At 42.1% G+C, this 21589-nt stretch overlaps 2 protein-coding genes across 9 annotated transcripts in view; one reads left to right on the top strand and one right to left on the bottom strand.

Moving 5' to 3' along the window:
- The window catches only part of S100PBP (S100P binding protein), a 29834-nt gene extending 17417 nt beyond the window's left edge, over positions 1-12417 (bottom strand). For 3 of the 8 annotated variants that reach the window (XM_068539427.1, XM_068539434.1, XM_068539435.1), the window contains exons 1-5: positions 12331-12417; positions 6305-6421; positions 4692-5533; positions 3946-4031; positions 2331-2434 (exon numbers count right to left, since the gene is read on the bottom strand). In XM_068539427.1, the coding sequence (XP_068395528.1) occupies positions 2331-2434; positions 3946-4031; positions 4692-5531 (1030 nt within the window). In that variant the 5' untranslated portion in view covers positions 5532-5533; positions 6305-6421; positions 12331-12417. The other 5 variants (XM_068539429.1, XM_068539432.1, XM_068539433.1 and 2 more) reach the window with 5 other exon arrangements.
- A 207-nt stretch (positions 12418-12624) lies between these two features.
- The window catches only part of YARS1 (tyrosyl-tRNA synthetase 1), a 29412-nt gene continuing 20447 nt past the window's right edge, over positions 12625-21589 (top strand). Inside the window, exons 1-3 of the mRNA XM_068539426.1 lie at positions 12625-12838; positions 16057-16203; positions 16340-16515. Coding sequence (XP_068395527.1) covers positions 12782-12838; positions 16057-16203; positions 16340-16515 — 380 coding nt within the window. The 5' untranslated portion in view covers positions 12625-12781. The remainder of the gene's footprint in view (positions 12839-16056; positions 16204-16339; positions 16516-21589) is intronic.

Here is a 21589-nt window from a genome sequence, read left to right as displayed (position 1 = left end):
CCCCCTCCCCTCCAATCACTCAGCTTCATTTATCAATGTTTTTGTAAGGCTGTTTTCTCTAATGTTTCAGGTTGAGTTTTTTCGTTTTGTTTTGTTTTTAGATTTAAAAGCAAACACCTAACATCACACTATTTTTACCTATAAAAACTTCAGTATGAGAAGATACACTTTCTTGCTAATACTACTAAATATTTAATAAATGTTAGTTGCTATGGCTAGGTACTGTTCTATGCATTATACTACTACTTACATGTATAATTTTCACATAAACTAAGCCTCATTGTTATCTCCATTTTATAAATGAGAAAACTGAGTTTTTACTGGCTTAAGGTCACAAAGCCAGTAAGCAGTGGTGCTAGGATATGAACACAGAAGTTAACTCTAGCCCAGACTTTGTTTTCCCGACCACTAAAGCAGGCTGACTTTTCTCTATTCTAGTTATTCTAGCCATTCCTTATGGCATATAGATTGTTGTGATAAAGTGGAAGAGGGACTGCTGAATGAGGAAGAGACTGGAAAAGATGCAATAATATGAGCAGCTGCTCACTGCTCTTCTTGTGAAATTTTCTTTTCTAAATGCCCCAAATGAGAAAGAAAAATGTGATTGGATATCGTCATTGTCAACTGCCTAGGATACAAAAGAAAGTAAGTCACCTCACAGAGGGAAAGCAATGATCAAGTCTCTTCCACAGAGGTTGAATATAGATGAACTTCTTTTAATTTGCCCCTCTAATGAAAGCGGGGGTGGGGGTGGGGATGTCTCTAGTTCCACAAGTCCTTTAGTTCAAGCAAAGTGATCTCATACGTAGAGGCCGAGCAATCAGTATGAGTAGTATTTGACTGCTTAATGAAATCTCTGGGTAAAAAATAAAAGGACGCCGGAATATAAAATTCTTCTGGCTGATGTCTCAGAGTTCTAAACCTTTCACTCACAGCCTTATAAAAAGAAAAAAAAAACTACTAAGTAATTCAAGATTTGTCAAAGAAAGGGGAGTTCTCCTTTGATCTTCAGCCAAAAATTCTTCTAAAACCCTCCCTACTGATTTACAATAGATCTTAGAGTAACTGAACTACATCATCTTCTCTGTGGAGCCTACCAAGGGCATCCTCCTTCCCCACCTTCCGCTCTGCCCAAGCACAAACAGAAGGGCTCCTTCCCTGCTCCTACTGCATTTTATACATAATTCTACTAGAGCACTAATCAATACTGCAGTGTAATTATCTTTTCCTCTCTGGATTATCAATTCCCAGAGGTCCAAGACCCTACCTTACTCTTTACATTTCCAATCCCTAATCTTCAAACTGAGCACCACTGAAAGTACTCAAGAAAGGTGTGCTGAATGAATAGAGAAAAAAAGCTAAAGATGATAGAATATGGAGTGATCTTTATGAGAAGGAATTCTTTTACCAGTATTTTCTAATCTCTACACCTTCAGTACAGTTCACAAGCTTCCCTTTAGGAATTTTCCCATCAGCCAATAGTTTAGGATGAATGAATGAAAACATGGACTATAGTCTCTTGAGGGCTGGAGAAAGAATTCAGGCATTTTGGTTTGCAATAGCTTTTAATGAACTAGGGAGAACTCAGACTGAAGGATCTGGAAGATAGTCAAAGCCTTTCAAGAGCTTTTATTCAGATGCCAAGATGCAAGATGGTATTTGAAATGCCTGCTTTTTACATTTAAATGCTGAAGGCAACAGGGAAAATAATTCCAAATAAAAAACCAATGATTACCAAGCAGTGCCTGGTCGTCCACTTCTACTAATTTTTAGACAAAAAAATCCGAAGCAAAAAAATCCCTAGCAAAAAAGGTCTGGTTACAGCCCTCAGCCATGGGGGAGACACTTTTCATGTACTGGTATGAGTCTCCTTGGACCCCTCTCTAATACTGGTTAGCCAAACCACTTTGAGGATTATCTGGTTAGGCAATCCTTTGAAGTAAAAATCTTTGGATAAGAAGTTATCTTTGCTCTGTTTTGGAGAGAGATGTCCAGGAACAAACTATTCTCGATCATCAGGTACTGAGACTGTCAATACACATATGATATTCTGGAAATGCTTTCTGGAACATGACATTGTAATTGTTACAGGAAAATAATCCTGCGCACAGGCTTCAAAACATTTTGAAAATAGTCCCTTTTGATGATCTCTGTTTAACATTTTTTCTTATTAAATGAATAATTTGCATTTCCTCCAAAAAAAAAAAAAGAAGTTATCTTTCTCACCAATTTACAAACATTCAAGACAATCTCTCAGTTTAAGCTATATTACACTGGAAAAAAAAGTCTCATCACATTTTTTATACGCCATTCTTTGATTACTGTGTTACCTTGGTTAGAGTCCACTGGGTCTTCTATATGAGCAATGACATTCCTGAGATAACTTTGCTTCTGCTTTTCTAGATCTGATGGTGAAAACGTCGGAACATTAGTCCTTGAACAAAGCAAACCAGGAGGAAAAACAATCAGTTAGAACCATGAATATAGTGCTTTGTACAGAGAAGACATATACAGCTGATGGATTAGAACAACTAACTCTCAAAACACTCTCTAAGATCCAATGACAAAAGACAGTGTTAGTCACGTAATATGAAGCTGCAACCAAGTATGGAGTTGAGAGAAAAAAGAAATAGATACAACCTGCTGTTAACAAGGCATAGGGACTTCCCTGGTGGTGCAGTGGTTAAGAATCTGCCTGCCAGTGCAGGGGACAGGGGTTTGAGCCCTGGTCTGGGAAGATCCCACATGCCGCAGTGCAACTAAGCCCGTGCGCCACAACTACTGAGCCTGCGTGTCACAACTACTGAAGCCCGCACGCCTAGAGCCCGTGCTCCGCAACGAGAAGCCACCCCAATGAGAAGCCAGTGCACCGCAACAAAGAGTAGCCCCCACTTGCTGCAACTAGAGAAATCCCGCGCACAGCAACGAAGACCCAACGCAGCCAAAAATAAATAAATAATTAATTTTAAAAACCAAAACAAAACAAGGCATAGCAAAGCGAAGACTGCTTACTCCATAGAGAGAGAAAGCATTTGTTGAGTAATTCAAGGTTAGTCAGGAAATAGCTAACTTCATAGAGCCACAGAAAAACTGAATAAGATAAAGACCAAAAAGAACCAGCTGGATCTGGCAATTAAAACATTGATGACCTTGGCAAGAACAATTTCTGGCCCTCGCTCATGCTGATTACACTGTACTAAGGAGTCTGTGGATGAGACAGTGAGTTTATTACTGCTCCAAGTAGCCTTAATTTCCACTGTATGCAATTCACAAAGTTCCTTCAAGTAACCAAAGCAAAACAAGAAAAAAACCCCAGAAAACTGGGATTAGGAGTGGTAGGAATAAATTTAGTATCTGTGTAATCAAAATTTTTAAAAGAATCTCATTGTAAGGAAGCCAATCTGATTCAACCTAAAAAAATAGCTTTGTTAATTGAAAAGGCCCATGTAGAGATACTGCCATCTCCTGGCAACAAGAGAACAGATTGAAAAGGTGACCCAAATCTGCAAACTCTATAAAATATTCTCCCCAAGGACAGTTATATGCAAGTTGGGAGAGATGACTAAATGATTTTCTATATAGTTATATCTTAACATTTTTGTAAAAATTATTCTAACTTCCTATATCCGTGACCAGGCTTCCCCACACGCAGGAAAAGAAATCTTACATTTACACAGTGCTTTCACTAATATGTCTTTTTTTCTCTTCAAAATAACCCTGTGAGGCAGCAGGGAAGGCATCATTAGCCTCATTTTATTGACAAAGAAACCAAGGTCAGAGAATATTTGACTTGTTCAAGGTCACATAGTTATTGGTAGTCCCAGAACTTCAAGTATGCTTACTTCTGGTGCAGGGCTTTTTCCCCACACTAAGGAGAAACTCAGGAGAGGAAGAAAGCAACTGAAGAGAACCAACAGAAACCAGAATACTTCACTATACCATTACCTTGTTTTGGTTTGCAGAACAGGAATGACTTTGCCTAGTCTTTTTTCATGGACCTTCAGCTTCCCAGAATCCTTGTCAAGAACATCCTGCGTTTTTTCAGAGCAGAAAGAATGAAGAAGCAAAGATGGCCCGTAGTTATAACAAAACATCATTTATGGAAATATTCTTGAACTAACGGCTACATAGGCATACTCGTGAACCCTAGTGTGTACCGGGCACTAAGGGAGGTGCTTTAAATGAGACAGTGACGGTAATCTCAAGAAAAAAAAAAAGAAACCCTAAGCGGTATGGACTGTTATACCCATTTGACAGATAAGGAATCAGGCTCAAAGAGGTTAGGTAAATTGTCCAAGATTTTTCAGCTCTTCAGTGGCTGACTCAGAGCTGTTTTATCTAATATATACAGCGTGGCAACCAAAGACTGAGACTTAGGCTGAAACCCAAAGAAAGGAGAAATAATAATAAAATCATCATCATCTTAGTCTATTCAGTAAATGGTTAATTTAGTATTATGTACCAGTTACTGTCAATACATTATTTAATTAATCTTTACTATACTGTAAAGTATCATTTACTCCAATTTATAGATAAGAAATTGTGAGGGAACAGAGAAGCTAAATAATTTGCCCAGGGTCACAGTGCTAGTCAGGATTCAAACCCCAATTTATTTGAATACAAAGCTCTGCTATACAGCTTCTGAATGAAAATAATTTCATTCCTCTCTTCACCTTGAAAAATATACTTACTTCGTTTGATGAACTGGAAACAACCGGAAACCTCATTTCAAAACTTGATTTATGTGATCCATTTCTCCAGGATGACCCCGTATTAGGAGTCTCTGAATGGTCCAAGATCTGAGAGAATACAGGTGTAGGTTTCTTACTGTCAGACATATCTTTATCAGAGACAGTTTGTTTAAAGTTACTGTTTGAAGAAGGGAGTGGGGGTTCATCATAGGCAGAGTTACTGAGGCTGATCCCTTCAGATTCTGTGCAAATTATGCTCTCATTTAGGCTAAGACCATCTTCTCTCATCTCTTCTCCAAGGGAGGAGGGTTTTTCAGTAACTTCGGATGTATCAGTCTTGTCCTTATCAAGTACAACATCACAAACTGTTGGATCAAATGGTGCAACTGTAACTTTTACAAGATTCTTTTCTAGTGCAAAGCGTCTGTTCAATGGTTTAGTAGGAGTTGGTCCATGACCAACTGATGTATTTAGTTGAGGTAGTTTGAAGAGGCTAGGGGTCTCAGCTTCTGGTCCCAAGCTGTACAATGAATTTTTCTCTTGGGGAGTATCAAGTGGAATTTGACTCCCTTTCTCTCCCTTCTCAACATTCCTGCTATCATCGTTAGGCAAGCCTCCTCCCCAAGAAAAGTGCTCATTTGATATGTCATCATCCTTCAAGAGCTCCTGAATCTCTTCCTCCGTGAAACTGAAATGGCCATCATCTTCCCCATCAGACAGCTCCAGCAAGGAGTCATCCAATCCGTCCTCATCCAAGGAATCCCAAGAAAATGGGGCATTGTCTTTAGGCAAGAGAGAGGTACCAGAAGACTGTTCAGAGGGCACTAGTGAGCACGGCATATCTGGAGAAATAAAAGGCAGTTTCGCTGAGGAACAGGAAATACCCTTATATCAATTCCAATCTGCTCTAGAGAGTGGTGGTGTCTTAGTATTTCAAATTCTTTGCACTATGACTTGTAACATGAGAAAGTTTTAAGATATTTAAGCTTACCAGAATCATGGAAATATATATCAGAACAATGAGATACTTTTTTTTCCTATCAAAGTGGCAAAAATTAAGATGACCCAGTAATCTAGTTTGGTGAGAATGTGAGAAACAAGGATCCTCACACACTATCAATGAGAGTATAAGTCAGTACAATATTTTGTGGAGAGTAATTTGGCAACAGCATTTGACCCAGCAATTTCACTTCTGGAAATTTATCTTGCAGAAGTACCTGTACAAAGGCACATAGATACATTTACAAAGATGTTCAAAGCAGCATTATTCAAAACATCCAAATATTGGAAACAACCTAAATGTCCACCACCAGAACTGTTCAGTAAAATCATGGTACATTCATGTTATAGAATACTTTACAATTATTTAAAAACACAATGAAGTGGATCTGTATATACTTTACAATTATTTAAAAACACAATGAAGTGGATCTGTGTATACTATCATGGAACAATATCTATAACATACAAATAAAATAAATATGTATGTAAAATGTTTGGATTTTCACAGTTTACACTTTTTAGAAAGCAAACATGTATTACTTCTGAAAATGAAAAACAAAAAACAAAAAAAACTTTAAGCATACAATAAGATAAAGAATTGTCTTTCATACTGTGTGGAGCTGCTGGTGTGATCTCTGCCTTTGCCACGAGACCAAATGGAAAAAGGGTTCAGCTCCTGCTAGCTGTTCGTTTCAGGAGACTTGTCAAAATGATTGACTCCCACCTTCCTGCAGGCACAAAGAAAATTAGAGGATCTTCTCATCACTTTCAACTCTGCTAATTACAAAGTCAACTGCATTATGCTTTAAGGTGCTCCATCTATTAATTTTGATCTTGATTTTTTTTAAATACCACAAAGTTGGATTTCGAGTCAAGAACATCAAAGAAAAATCTTTAGAGGAAAAATTATGCAACTAAGGAACTAATTTTCCTCCTCCCAACAATTTATACTTTCTTAAGAATATCATTTGCTCTAGTAGGATGAGTACTGTCTTGAGAGTCCTAAGACCTGGGTTGTTGTCCTGGTTCTGTCACTAACCAGCTGTGATAATTTGGGCAAGCCACTTAACCAGGGACTTGTTTCCTCATTTACAAAATAGGGAAGGGATGGAGAACAGGGATTAGGTGATGTCTAAGATTCCACCAAGATCTAAAAGTTATTATTATGACCATACATAATACATACAATATATGTATTATGACCATACATATATACATATATAATTATGACCATACATTTTCAATACATATATAAACGCAAAGAACAGGTCTGGAAAAATACAACACAAAATTGATGACTGTCATAACCTGCGGGGGAATCCTGAGAGGACAAGGGGAGACTTTAGTATTTTACTTTTTTACTTGAATATTTATATATTACTTGTATAATTAAAACCTAGTTCTTAAATAGCTAATGATGGACCTAATCTCTATTTTCTAGATGGCAAAGCTGATAGAAAGCTGATATTCACATATCACACGTCAACAGCTAAGAAGCTATAAGAAACACTTAATCACCAAACTCAATAATTTGGAAAATTCTTGTAGCCTTTTAACTGTGAATTCTCCTCCATCCCACTTCCCTCCCTGAATTTTACTTTTGGTTCATGCATTTTCAGGAAACATTTTCTGAGCTACTATCCTCACATAGCACTGAGCTAGATAATTTGTCTCTATAAGATTTCTAAGAAATAAAGATATGGTTTCCACCATCAAGGAATGTATAATCTTCCTACAGAGACAACACTGAAAGTTACGTACCAATATGAGAAAATACAAAATGCTATGGACAATAAAGTACTAGAGAAAGAGGGAATTCCCTGGTGGTCCAGTGGTTAGGACTCCATACTCTCACTGCCGAAGGCCCAGGTTCAATCCCTGGTCCGGAAACTAAGATATAACAAGCCGCGCAGCGCAGCGGGGGGGAGAAAAAAGAAAGTACTAGAGAAAGAGTTAGAAGGAAATGGGAAGGATTACAGAATTTTAGAATTAGAAGGAACCTATGTAATGTATAGCATGGTGACTATAGTTAAGAATACTGTATTTTTTATTTTAAAGTTGCTAAGAGAGATCTTAAAAGTTCTCATCATTAGAAAAAAATTCCTAACTGTGTGAGGTAATGTATGTTAACTAAACTTATTGTGGCAACCATCTTGCATTATGTACATATATCAAATCACGTTGTATAACTTAAACTAATACAATGTTATATGGCAATTATATCTCAAAAAAACTGGGGGGAAAACAAGTTAAAAAAAAGGCTTGTCCATCTTAGAGATGAGATGGGACAAAAAGGGAAGAAATATTAAGCACCTGTTATAAACTACGCACTGTGAGACACATTTTACAACTCTAACCCCTCAATATAACTCTATAACACAGATCTTATCAAAGAAACTAAGCTGTTATATTTAAACTTAGGAGTTGCCATGGCTTTTTATCTTATTTTACCAATATTTCAGCAATTGGGAGACAGTTCTAGGCACTGAAGCAGGTGTCTCTATGAAGAGAAAAGTAATTTCTCTGCCCAGTGACTGGGTTATATTATAGAGTGAAGTTATTTCTTTAGGCAGCAGTAAGAAAAATGTTTACTTTTGGAAAAATTTTTCTTTTACTTAATGAAGTTTGTGGGTGTCAAGCACAAGTATCACAGGCACAGGGGTTAAGCAGCCACATTTCTGAAAGAGAAGCTCTTTCTAAGCCACCACCCCCACTCTCCAACTCCTTCCAAAAGGTCTAGTCCTGGGAGTTCCCAGGCAGTCCAGTGGTTAGGATTCCGCACTTCCACTGCAGGAGGCACGGGATCGCAAATGCTGCATGGTGCGGCCAAAAAGAAAAACGAAACAAACAAACAAAAGGTCTAGTTCAAGCATTTGTTTAACCAAATGAAGAGTTCAATACATTTTCACTTTTGGGAAACTAAAGTTCAGAGGCATTTAGTATACCAAGTATACAGAGCTAATATGCTAGAACAAGGATCCAAGCCCAAGCCTAATTCCAAAGACAATGTTTTTTCTTGTTTTTTTCTACCACCCTTGTGATAGACTTGCCCTGGATCAGTAAGCAAATGGCAGAGCCTTCTACATTCAGTACACTCTCTAATATACTACGAAGGATGCAGACATCAAAGAGGGCTTTTGGTCCCTTGGCAAAAATAATTTAAGCCACCTTATTTTGCACAGGCTTCCCTTGATTTCCCAAGTGGAATGGAATAACATGAGAAATAACCATGAATGTGGCCAAACCCCACTGGAAGAAAAACATCATTACTTGCAAACTTTACTATGCACACAAAGGACAACTATTCTTCATAACCACTGAAAGCATCAATTCCTATGCCACATGACATCCACAGGCACAGAGCTGGCTCTTCTGAGCTTCTCTCATAGAATGTTCCAATAGGTCTAGGAGCAAAAGCATGCAGAACAATACCATATACATATAACATTTAACTTGCACAAATCATTCTCTTCACAATTTTATTTCCTCATTTAAAAAAATACTTTTTATTATAATTTAAAACATACACAAAAACAGCGTAATAGTATAATGAATTCCCACATACCCATCACACAGCTCCAACAACTATCGACCCATAGCTAACCTTGCCCCATCCACTTCCCCCTTTACCAGATTATTTTGAAGCAAGTCCCAGGAATCACATCATTTCATCTGTAAATAACAAGAATTCCTTATCATAAAATATCCAGTTCATATTTCCAGCTATTTTATGTCACATTTTTTAAGATTAAAAAAAAAATCAGTATCCAAATAAGGGCCATATATTACAATCGGCTGATAGGTCTTGTAAGTTTTTTAATCTACAGATTCCCATCTTCTTTTTTCCTTACAATTTATTTGTTAAAGAAACAATAACATAAATTGTGTATGGATACATATATATATCATTAAATAGGAATAAGGAACACCAAGTTCAGGATAGTGACTACCTCTGGTGGTGGTGGTGGGGGAAGAGGAATGGCAAGGGGGTGTGAGTAGCTTCAGTTCTATCTGTAATGTTTTATTTCTTTAAAAAACATTAATAAGACCTAAAACAATAAAGCTGGGTGGTGGGTATAACAGTATTCGTTATTGTTACATGGTATAACTATAATTTTTATATGCTTGAAATATTTAATAATAAAAACATTTTAAAATTAAGAAGTCAGTGGGGAAAGATACAATGATTACATTCTGAAGTTTCAAATGTCCTCCCTTGTAAAATAGGGACCATCACAGTACCTACCTCATAAGGCTGTTGCAAGAATTAATGAGATCATGAACATCAAAGTACTTAGCATACTACAGGCACAAATGTAAAAGCTAAATAAGTAGTGGCTGGTTATTATTTTACCCCACCATCACCATCTCCCTGACCCCTAAGTCAGTCAGCCTTAAGAGAAGCCCAGTAATGGTAGGAAAAGATTGTTAAACCGATAGGAAACTTCCCCTGGTCCTTGCTTGTTAAGAAATTATTCAGTATGCTCTAATCCCTTCTAATTTAACCCAGCATCTTGTCAACCACACTGTCACAATAAATTGGTTAAACATGAGGCCGTATGGACATTTGAAATATCAGGCAAATTCTGCAAATTAACGGTCACTGAAGTGAGATACTGGACTAAAATTCAGAGACGTCTGTATTTCACTTGAAGTCTCTGAACCTCAATACAGATGAGAACACCATTCTGAAAAATGGGGGATAATTAGTCACTGTTAACTTCAAACACGGATTATCATGAGGATCAAATGAGGGGATGTTTATGAAAGTATTCTAAACCTGAAATCCTTATACTAATGAAAGTTGATATTTAATAAATCTCTGCAAGGGAGGAAAAAAAATCTCAGATAAAACTGAAGTTCTAAAGTGAAGTTCCACAAGACAGCCTTAGTACTTCCCTGTCTGCCATTCCACCATCACCTGCCTTTCTTGGCACTTGCTTTGTAGTGATCTGAAATATGAGGATCTCCTTATTTTTAAAGGAAAAATATTTTCCCCATCTCCCAAGTCTATCTCTTAATTCTCTGCTCCCCATCCCTTCTGTGACCCTATTCTGTCCTTCCATGTCTCTCTCACCTGTCCACCCCCCTCTTCACACTTCAGTTTACCACCCCCTCCCTCTGTTCTCTAACCTCCTGGTTGCAACTTCAGAAATTGGCTCCCTTTCTATTTTTATCGTACCTAAGAAAACCTACTGCCTTAAAGCACAAAGCCTTATTTTATTCAGGCCACGAAAACTGCAACACCAGACACAACCCCACATCCCTCTTTCAATGCTCTAAAGCCAAGACCATTACCAAGCTGTATCTGACAGGTATGGCCAAGGGAAAGGATTATTTCCAAGAGACCGGACTTCCCCAATGACGTTTGATTTCCAACCTTTCCTACATGCAATACATGTGAGACATACAGCACTAAAGGCACTCAGTAGGCTTTATCACTCCATAAAACGGCCATAAAGTTTAATCAAAAGCAAACTGAACTGAAATTATCTGTAAGAATTCTGCAACGCCCTTTGCTGTAAACACTACAGGACAGAAAAACGACCCAGGGCTGGAAATCTCTGCTTGAGGTAACGTTTCGCTTAGATGAGGGTGCCAGGACTTTCCTCCCACATGGGCATAGAGACCAAATACTTCCCAGCTGCAGCAACAGGTTTCTTTTTAAAAAGAAAAATGGCTTTGAAATGATTTAGACAGGTTTGCTAAAGCTTGAAGCCTCTAACAAATCCACAGGAAACTGGAGGTCAGGTTGGGGCAGCAGGTAGGCAACTCAATCACTTCCTCTCCGGGGCCCACCCTGCAGTGCCAACTGCCCGCCCTCCAGCCCAGGAAGGAACCGGTGCCGCCTCCAGTCCTCGAGCGCTAGGAGGAAGGGGGATCGCAGTTCACCCTTCTTAGGATACGGCTTGGCCGCCCCCAGCTCTCCCTCAGAAGCGCTACAGCCGCGACACGGCATCGCCCTCGGGGCAGGGCCTTCGCACTTCCCTCCTCCGGCTCCCCTCCTCCCAAAAGACCAAGAGTTCCCGCCTCCCGCGAAAGGCGGGAGAAGCGCGGGGCTTGCTGCCCACCCCTCCCCCAGCAGGAGCGAAAGCGGCCCGCCAGCAGGCCAGCGCAGTGCACCCTCACCCCGCGGATGACTGCCCACCCCACACCTCAGCTGGACCCGGGCCTCTGCTCCCCCCTGGGGCGGCTCAGCCTCTCCACCCCCCACCCCGCCGCTCGCAAGGCGCGGCCGGAAAGTCCGCGATCTTCTGCCTACCGACACCCTCCCGGCCCCGTGGGGTAGAGGGCAGAGGCACTCCCTCCACCTCCACCTCCAGCCCCCCCCAGCCCCACTGGGTAGGGAGAACGGACCTTACTCCCCCTCTCGGGTAACCAGACGGCCTCCCTTTGCCTCGGCAGGGTGAGGGGCATCTATCGCCCGCCGACGTGGAGGTGGGGGGCAGAGACACTCCCCCCGCCCCCCGCCGCCATCACCTCAGAAACGAGAACGAGCCCTTCTCCCGCCAGGGTGAGGGCCTCTCAACCCCTCAACGGGGCGGACGGCTTGCGCGGCCCTCTGGAGAAGCAACAGGCGCCCCCATCCCCCTCCCAGCCGAGGAACGCCGACCCCCCTCGTCCCTCGGCTGTTCACCTCCAAAAGCCGGGCCCAAGCCTAGGTGAACGACTGCACCTCACTCCGCCCCCTGCGCCATTTTATCGCCCCCTCCCCGACCTCCCCCACCCCGAGGCTGCCGGGCCAGCGCCAGGGGGAGGGCAAACAGGCAGTGATTGGCAGGAAACCGCCCCGCCTCTCAAAAGGTTGCGCCCCGCGCAGGCGCCGCAACCCCGCCCTCCGCACCGCTTACCCCACCTACTGGCTCCACCCCTGTTCGTCTCATCGACCCGCTCGACTCTTCGCTGCTCCTGACTCTTTCCTGGCTGCTGGTAGGAGGACAAGGGTCCAGGCCGAGCAAGCCGAGCGACGAGTTCAGCTGATGCAACCTAACTGGACCTGCGTGACGTTCCCTACACGCGGCGGCGGCGGCGACTGAGAAAGGGGCGCGAGTGCTGGGGTGAGCGCGGGAGACGGAGGGGACAGAGCCATGGGGGACGCTCTGAGCCCTGAAGAGAAGCTGCACCTTATCACCCGGAACCTGCAGGTTGGGCCTCGGGGTTGGAAGTGCGCCGTTGGGGACTGGGGGCCGGAGGTCCAGTGATCCTGAGCCCCGCTACGGGCTCATAAGTGTGTGGGGCCGGGGACTCCGCGCCGAGGCCGCTCTGAGAGAGATTGCAGTCCTCCTGCCCGTCGGTCAGTACCGCAGAAATCACAGTAGGCTCACCTCCTATGTGCAGTTACTTGTGTTGAGCCAGGCTTCGAATCCAGGGCTCCCACCCCACCCACCCTATTATGTGCCAGGCGCGGTGCTAGGCGCTGGGGGATACGTCAGGACCCTGCCCTCCCAGAGCATGTCTGGAGGAAATCAGACGTTTAAAATGACCCATAATCCAAACACTTAATTACAGTCTAAACGAGTACTGGAAGGTACTTTACGCGGAGATCTTTCTTGAAAGGAAGTTACGGGGGAGGGCCGGGGGGAGTGTCAGGGAAAGCTGAGGAAGTGACCTCTAAACTGCGCCCTGAAGGATGCGGATCACTTCTTCACTCCACATATGTTCGTGCTGGTTCCAGGCACTGCAGGAGTAGAAGTTAACCAGAATAATGGGGGCTAAAAACGTGTCAGGTAGAAGGAATCCAGGTCAAGATCCAGAGGGGAGAAAGAACCCTGTGGTTCAGAGAGAGGGCTAACTTGGCTGGAGTAAAGGAAGCAAAATGCAGATCAAGCACTTAGGAAATATTGCTCATTCCCTTGACTCTTTCAGGCCTCTACTGTCACACTGTCTGGAAGGCCTTTCTTGGCCACTTTATTTAAATAACAAACCCCTGCCACCAGAACTGCCACATCCCTTGCTCTGCCTTTTTTTGTTGTTGTTTCTCCATAGAACGTACCACCATCTGACATCCTATACATTTTACTTGTTTGTTTAGGAGGCATAAGCAGGGAGCAGGTCATGAGGGCCTTGTAAGCTATGTTTAACATTGGGCTTTTAGGGGCTTCCCTGGTAGCGCAGTGGTTGAGAATCTGCCTGCCAATGCAGGGGACACGGGTTCGAGCCGTGGTCTGGGAAGATCCCACATGCCGCGGAGCAAATGGGCCCGTGAGCCACCACTACTGAGCCTGCGCGTCTGGAGCCTGTGCTCCGCAACAAGAGGCCGCGACAGTGAGAGGCCCGCGCACCGCGATGAAGAGTGGCCCCCACTTGCCGCAACTAGAGAAAGCCCTAGCACAGAAACGAAGACCCGACACACCCAAAAATAAATAAATAAATAAATAAATTTAAAACAAAACAACAAAAAAAAATTGGGGTTTTAGAAAGGGCAGTGGTTACATTGGTTGGGCCACAGCTTCTTTTTCTCTTTTTATGAGATACAATTAGCATATCATAAAATCCACCCTTTTAAAGTGTGCAATTCAGTGGGTTTTGATGTAGTAACAGGGTTGTTCAATTATCACCATTATTTAATTCCAGAACGTTTCATCATCAAAAATAACCTGTACCCATTAGCAATCACTGCCCATTCCTCCCATCTCCCCAGCCCTAGGGAAACACGAATCTGCTTTCTGTCTCTAATTTACCTGTTCTAAACATTTCATATAAATGGAATCATAACATGTGGCCTTTTGTGTCTGGCTTCTTTCACTTAGCATAATGTTTTCAAGTTTCATCCATGTTGTTGCACTTATCAGAACTCTATTCCTTATGATGGCTGAATAATATTCCATTATATGAATATACTACATTTTGTTTCTGCATTTGTCAGTTGATGGACATTTGGGTTATTTTCACTCATAATTTGATCTTAACCAGAGATTCTTGCATGCTTCCCCTTAGCCAGATCCTTTGTTTCCTAATCTCTCTCCATAAAATAAAGAGAGGTTGGGAAGAAATGACACACAGAGCTAGTGGCATTGACTTACTCGGGTTTTAAAGGGTAAGTGATATGACCTTTCCTTGAGTAGTGAAAACTCTCCAAGTATCCAAATAGTCAGCGGTTCAGAGGATCAGCCTCCAGCTGGCTTGGAACACAAGATTTTAACAAATCCTACTAATAGCTGATTCAAACCAGCAAAACAATTTTTGTCTTTCATGGCTTCCAACAGCCCCCCACAAACTCTCACCTGAAGAAACACTAAAAGCTCTTATCAGCAGCATACTAGCCTATTAGGATTTTTCCAATATTGTCTTAGGGCAAAAGGAAATTATTATTAAAGTATTTAAATAGGTGAATGAGTTAATCAAATTTTGGTTTTTAAAGACCTCTCTGGCTTCCTTTTGGGACATGGATTGGAGAGAACAAGAGTAGATGTGGGAGACCTGTTAAGAGGCTATTACGGTTGTCTTGGTGTGATCTCTAATGATGGCCAAGACTAGGTTGGTGGTGTAGAGGCGGAAAGAAGTAGGAGGACTTAAGAGCTGTTTCAGAGTAACTTATGCAACTCAGTGAATGATAGTACCAGTTATTGCCCTGGGGTGAAACTAAGTGAAAAAGATGGTTGGGGAGTGAGGTAAGAAGGTGAAAGCATGAGTTTAATTTTGAACATGTTGTGTTTGAATTAACTGGGTTGATAACAAGTACATGTATATAGGTGTGAGCAGGAGATCTGGTAGTTACTAGCTCATAAGTAGTAATTGAAGCAACTGAAGAGGATCAGTTAGGGAGAATGTAGAGTAAGAAGAGAAGAGATAGGGCCCCAAGGATTGCTATTATTTAAATGATCAGGAAGAAGAACAGCTGCAAAGAAATCTGAGTCCCAGCAGCCAGAAAAGTAGGAGGAAAACTAAGACAGTAAAATAGAGAAAACCAAAAGAGGAGATTGTTTCGGGGGGAGTGAGGACTAAAAAGTATTCACTGAATTTAGCAACACGGAGGCCATCTGTGATCTTAGCAAGAGCATTTTCAGTGGTGTGATGCTGTATGGAATTCAGACTAGAACGGGAGATAAGAAATGGAGAGCAGGAGAAGAGACACCTTTCAAGAAGTTGGCTGTGAAAGGAAGGAGCATGAGCTGACAGAGGGGAAGATACGGTTAGAGACGTGCTCCATTCCCCTAACGTCAGTGTCTCTGCACTGGAGTGGTACTGGCAACAGCACCGGCTTTATTTGGCTCTCACTCAGCACTGAGAGCCTGGCTAGACCTCCCTGCTGGCTCTGAGCCTGGACCCTCAGTGAAATATACCTTTGTTTTCCTTGTCACAGGGTAAAGTATGAGCAAGGTGGGGCACTGGCATTAAACCAGCTCTTCTGCTTCCACAACAGGAGGTTCTAGGGGAAGAGAAGGTGAAGGAGATACTGAAGGAGCGGGAACTTAAAGTTTACTGGGGGACAGCAACCACAGGCAAGCCACACGTGGCTTACTTTGTGCCTATGTCTAAGATCGCGGACTTCCTGAAAGCAGGATGTGAGGTAAGAACTAATGTTATAAAGCAAGCAGTTGCCTTTGGGCAACGGCCAAAAGAGAGACTTAACAAGACTTACCTCACTTGTTTGGAGGTACTTGGACAAATTCACATTTTCATGGCCCCTTATCTCTTATGCCCAGGTAACGATTCTGTTTGCGGATCTTCACGCGTACCTGGATAACATGAAGGCCCCGTGGGAACTTCTAGAACTCCGAACCAGCTATTATGAGAATGTGATCAAGGCAATGCTGGAGAGCATTGGGGTACCCTTGGAGAAGCTCAAGTTCATCAAAGGCACTGATTACCAGCTCAGCAAGTAAGTGCTCAATCATCCACCCTCCTTGTGGCTCTGGTGCTTCTAGCTAGTTACAGGCCTGGTGGGGGTCAAGGATTAGAAGCTGTTGGGCTCTACCTGTTAAGAACCATTAAAAATTGTATACACTTTGTCCTTTTAATTCATCCATCAAAAACCTACTGACTAGTAAATACCTAGGTACCATACTGTTTGCTGGAAATATAAGTGTAACCACAACAAAGTCCTTGGCCTTGCAGACTTCACAGCATATGGGAGAGTGGTGAAAAACTCAGCCTCACTTTCTCCTTCCACCCTCAGCAAATAATGATAAAAGAAATGTGAAAGAAAACTTCATATTTGTAGCATTAACATACATATAATTTTATGCCCTAATTTTTTAATCTATAGTTTCCTAAGTAACTGCCGCCCACTCCCCCTATCCCCTGGCCGCTGCCTCATAGTTTCCACATTCTTTAATTTTTTTAACCTCTCAAATAAGCCATGTATCACTCTAATGGTCACTTTTGCATTTAAACCCTTAGAACAACTTTTTAAGGTAAGCATTGTTCTATCCTATTTCACAGATAAGGAAATAGATTCAGATTTAACTTTCCCAAGTTCATGCAGCTAATAAGTAAAAGGACTGATGATGTGAACCCAGATCTTGCTTACAAGTTGATTTCTCTTTTTACTTCATCTAACTTAATTTTCTTTACATTCCCCACTGTTGGACATTTAGAGTTTTTTGTTTTTTTTTTAAAGGTTTTTTTTTTTAATTATTAGCACCTTTAATTATTATTTATTTTATTTTATTTTATTTTGGCTGTGTTGGGTCTTCGTTTCTGTGCAAGGGCTTCCTCCAGTTGCGGCAAGCGGGGGCCACTCCTCATTGCGGTGCGCGGGCCTCTCACCGTCGCGGCCCCTCCCGTTGCGGAGCACAGGCTCCAGACGCGCAGGCTCAGTAGTTGTGGCTCACGGGGCCAGTTGCTCCGCGACATGTGGGAATCCTCCCAGACCAGGGCTCGAACCCGTGTCCCCTGCATTAGCAGGCAGATTCTCAACCACTGCACCACCAGGGAAGCCCTAGAGTTTTAAATAAAGCATATACCTCAGAGATATTGCAGGTTTGGTTCTAAACCACCTCAATAAAGTACATATCACAATAAAGGGGGGTCACATGAATACTTTGATTTCCCAGTGCATATAAAAGTTATGTTTAAAAAAAAAAAAAGTTATGTTTACACTATACCATAGTCTGTTAAGTGTGCAGTAGCATTATGTCTAAAAAAAATGTGCGTGCCTTAATTTAAAAATACTTTGTCATGGGCTTCCCTTTTGGCATAGTGGTTGGGAATCCACCTGCCAATGCAGGGGACACGAGTTTGAGCCCTGGTCCGGGAAGATCCCACCTGCCGTGGAGCAACTAAGCCCATGCGCCACAACTACTGAGCCCGCGCACGAAGAGCCTGTGCTCCGCAAAAGAGAAGCCACTGCAGTGAGAAGCCCATGCACCGCAATGAAGAGTGGCCCCCACTTGCCGCAATTAGAGAAAAGCCCGCATGCAGCAACAAAGACCCAACGCAGCCAAAAATGAAATAAATTAAAAAAAAAAAATTAATTAAAAAATAAAAACACTTTGTTGGGGCTTCCCTGGTGGCACAGTGGTTAAGAATTCGCCTGCCAATGCAAGGGACATGGGTTCGAGCCCTGGCCTGGGAAGATCCCACATGCCGTGGAGCAACTAAGCCCATGCGCCACAACTACTGAGCCTGAGCCCTAGAGCCCGCAAGCCACAACTACTGAGCCCACGTGCCACAACTACTGAAGCCTGTGCACCTAGAGCCCATGCTCTGCAACAAGAGAAGCCACAACAGTGAGAAGCCTGCACACCGCAACGAAGAGTAGCCCCAGCTCACCGCAACTAGAGAAAGCCCGTGCACAGCAACGGAGACAACACAGCCAAAAAATTTAAAAAATAAAATAAGATAAATAAAATTTAAAAAAACCACTTTGTTGTTAAGAAAATGCTGACCATCATCTGAGCCTTCAGCAAGTCATAATCTTTTTGCTGGTGGAGGGTCTTGCCTCGGTGTTGATAACTGCTGACTGACCAGGGTGATGGTTATTGAAGGTTGGGGTGGCCGTGGCAATTTCTTAAAATAAGACAACAGTAGAGTTTGTCACATCGATTGACTCTTTCACAAACAATTTCTCTATAACTTGCAATACATTTTCATAGCATTTTACCCTCAGTAGAACTTCTTTGAAAATTGGAGTCAGTCCTCTCAAACCCTGCCAGTGCTTTATCAACTAAGTTTATATAATCTTCTAAGTCTTTTGTTGTCATTTCAACAGTCTTCATAGCATCTTTTTTTTTTGAATTTTATTTTATTTATTTTTTTATACAGCAGGTTCTTATTAGTTATCCATTTTATACATATCAGTGTATACATGTCAATCCCAATCTCCCAATGCATCCCACCACCACCTCCCCCTGCACCACTTTCCCCCCTTGGTGTCCATATGTTTGTTCTCTACACTTCATAGGAACTTCACCAGGAGTAGTTTCCATATCAAGAAACCACTTTCTCTGCTCATCCCTAAGAAGCAACTCCTCATCTGTTTAAGTTTTATCATGAAATTGCAGCAATTCAGGCTCCACTTGTAGTTCTAGTTCTCTTGCTGTTTCCACCACATCTGCAGTTACTTCCTGCACTGAAGTTCTGAACCCCTCAATTTCACCTCTGAAGGGTGGAATCAACTTCTTCCAAATCCTGATCATGTTGATATTTTGACTCCTTCCCATGAATCACAAATGTTTTTAATGACATCTAGAATGGTGAATCCTTTCCAGAAGGTTTTCAATTTACTTTTCCCAGATCCATCAGAGGAATAACTGTCTATGGCAGCTATAGCCTTACGAAATGTATTTCTAAAATAATGACACTTGGAAGTTGAAATTACTCTTTGATCCACAGGCTGCAGGATGGATGCCGTGTTAACAGGCATGAAAACAACATTAATCTCATTGTGCGTCTCTATCAGAGCTCTTGGGTGACCAGATGCATTGTCAATGAGCAGTAATGTTTTGAAAAGAAACTTTTTCTGAGTAGTAGGTCTCAACAGTGGGCTTAAAATATTCAGTAAACCATATTATAAACAAATGTGCTGTCACCTAGGCTTTGTTGTTCCATGTATACATCACAGGCAGAGTAGATTTAGCATAATTCTTAAGAGCCCTAGGATTTTTGGAATGATGAATGAGCATTGGCTTCAAGTTAAAGTTACCAGCTATATTTGCCCCTAACAGCCTGTCCTTGAAGCTTGAAGCCAGGCACTGACTTCTTTCTTGCTATGAAATTTCTAGATGGCATCTTCTTCCAATATAAGGTGGTTTCGTCTTCATTGAAAATCTGTTGTTTAGTGGAGCCACCTTCATTAATTATTTTAGCTAGATCTTCCAGGTGACTTGCTATAGCTTCTACGTCAGCACCTGCTTCTTCACCTTGCACTTTTATGTTATGGAGATGGCTTCTTTCCTTAAACCTCATGAAGTCTGAAGCTTGCACAACCCCTATTGATGTCACTATGGCAAAAAATTTCAGCTTGTTGAAGGCTCAGATGATGGTTAGTGTTTTTTAACATTTATTAATTAAGGTATGTACATTTTTTTAGGCATAATGCTATTGCAAACTTAATAGACTGCAGTATAGTGTAAACGTAACTTGTATATGCACTGGGAAACCGAAAATTTGTGTGACTCACTTTATTGCAATATTCATTTCCTTGCAATCGTCTGGAACTGAACCCACAATATCCCCAAGGTATGCCTGCAATATGAAAGATCACTGATCACAGATCACCGTAACAAATATAATAATAATGAAAAAGTTTGAAATATTTAAGAGTTACCAAAATGCGACACAGAGACATGAAGTGAGCAAACACTGTTGGAAAAATGGCACCGATAGACTTGCTTGATGCAAGGAAAGTTTGCCACAAACCTTCAATTTTTAATAAACACAGTATCTGCAAGGCACAATAAAGTGAAGTGCAATAAAATGAGGTCTGCCTCTACTAAGAAATTCACCCAGAATACAGCCCAGAGAGATGGACAAAAAAACTGTAAGTGTGGGCTTCCCTGATGGCGCAGTGGTTAAGAATCCGCCTGCCAATGCAGGGGACACGGGTTCAAGCCCTGGTCCGGGAAGATTCCACATGCCACGGAGCAACTAAGCCCGTGCGCCACAACTACTGAGCCTGCGCTCTAGAGCCCACGAGCCACAACTACTGAGCCCGCGTGCCACAGCTACTGAAGCCCACGCGCCTAGAGCCTGTGCTCCACAAAGAGAAGCCACCACAACGAGAAGCCTGCTCACCGCAATGAAGAGTAACCCCCACTCGCTGCAACTAGAGAAAGCCTGTGTGCAGCAACAAAGACCCAACTCAGCCAAAAATAAATAAATAAATAAATAAATTTGTTTATTTATTATTTTTTTTAAAAAAAAGAATACTCAGTGGCCAGAAACCAAGTGAAAGTGGAAATACAAAGAGATTTGTATTTCAATTAATCTAAGATGCTTTAAAAAATACTGCTAATTAGGGACTTCCCTGGCAGTCTAGCAGTTAAGACTCTGCACTTCCACTGCAGGGGGCACAGGTTCAATCCCTGTCAGGGAACTAAGATTCCACATGCCATGTGGCACAGCCGAAAAAATAAAAACAACAACAACAAAAAATATTGCTAGGGCTTCCCTGGTGGCGCAGTGGTTGAGAATCTGCCTGCCAATGCAGGGCACACGGGTTCGAGCCCTGGCCTGGGAAGATCCCACATGCCGCGGAGCAACTAGGCCCGTGAGCCACAATTACTGAGCCTGCGCGTCTGGAACCCGTGCTCCACAACAAGAGAGGCCGCGATAGTGAAGAGGCCCGCGCACTGCGATGAAGAGTGGCCCCCGCTTGCCGCAACTGGAGAAAGCCCTCGCACAGAAACAAAGACCCAACACAGCCATAAATAAATAAATAAATAAACAAACAAATAAATAAATAAATATTAAAAAAAATATTGCTAATTAATCTATGACATACCTTTATT

This window comes from Eschrichtius robustus, chromosome 3 (assembly GCF_028021215.1).
Source record: "Eschrichtius robustus isolate mEscRob2 chromosome 3, mEscRob2.pri, whole genome shotgun sequence".
Lineage (NCBI taxonomy): Eukaryota > Metazoa > Chordata > Mammalia > Artiodactyla > Eschrichtiidae > Eschrichtius > Eschrichtius robustus.
Note: the sequence above shows the minus strand (reverse complement) of the source record. Positions and strands in the feature narration are given on the sequence as shown.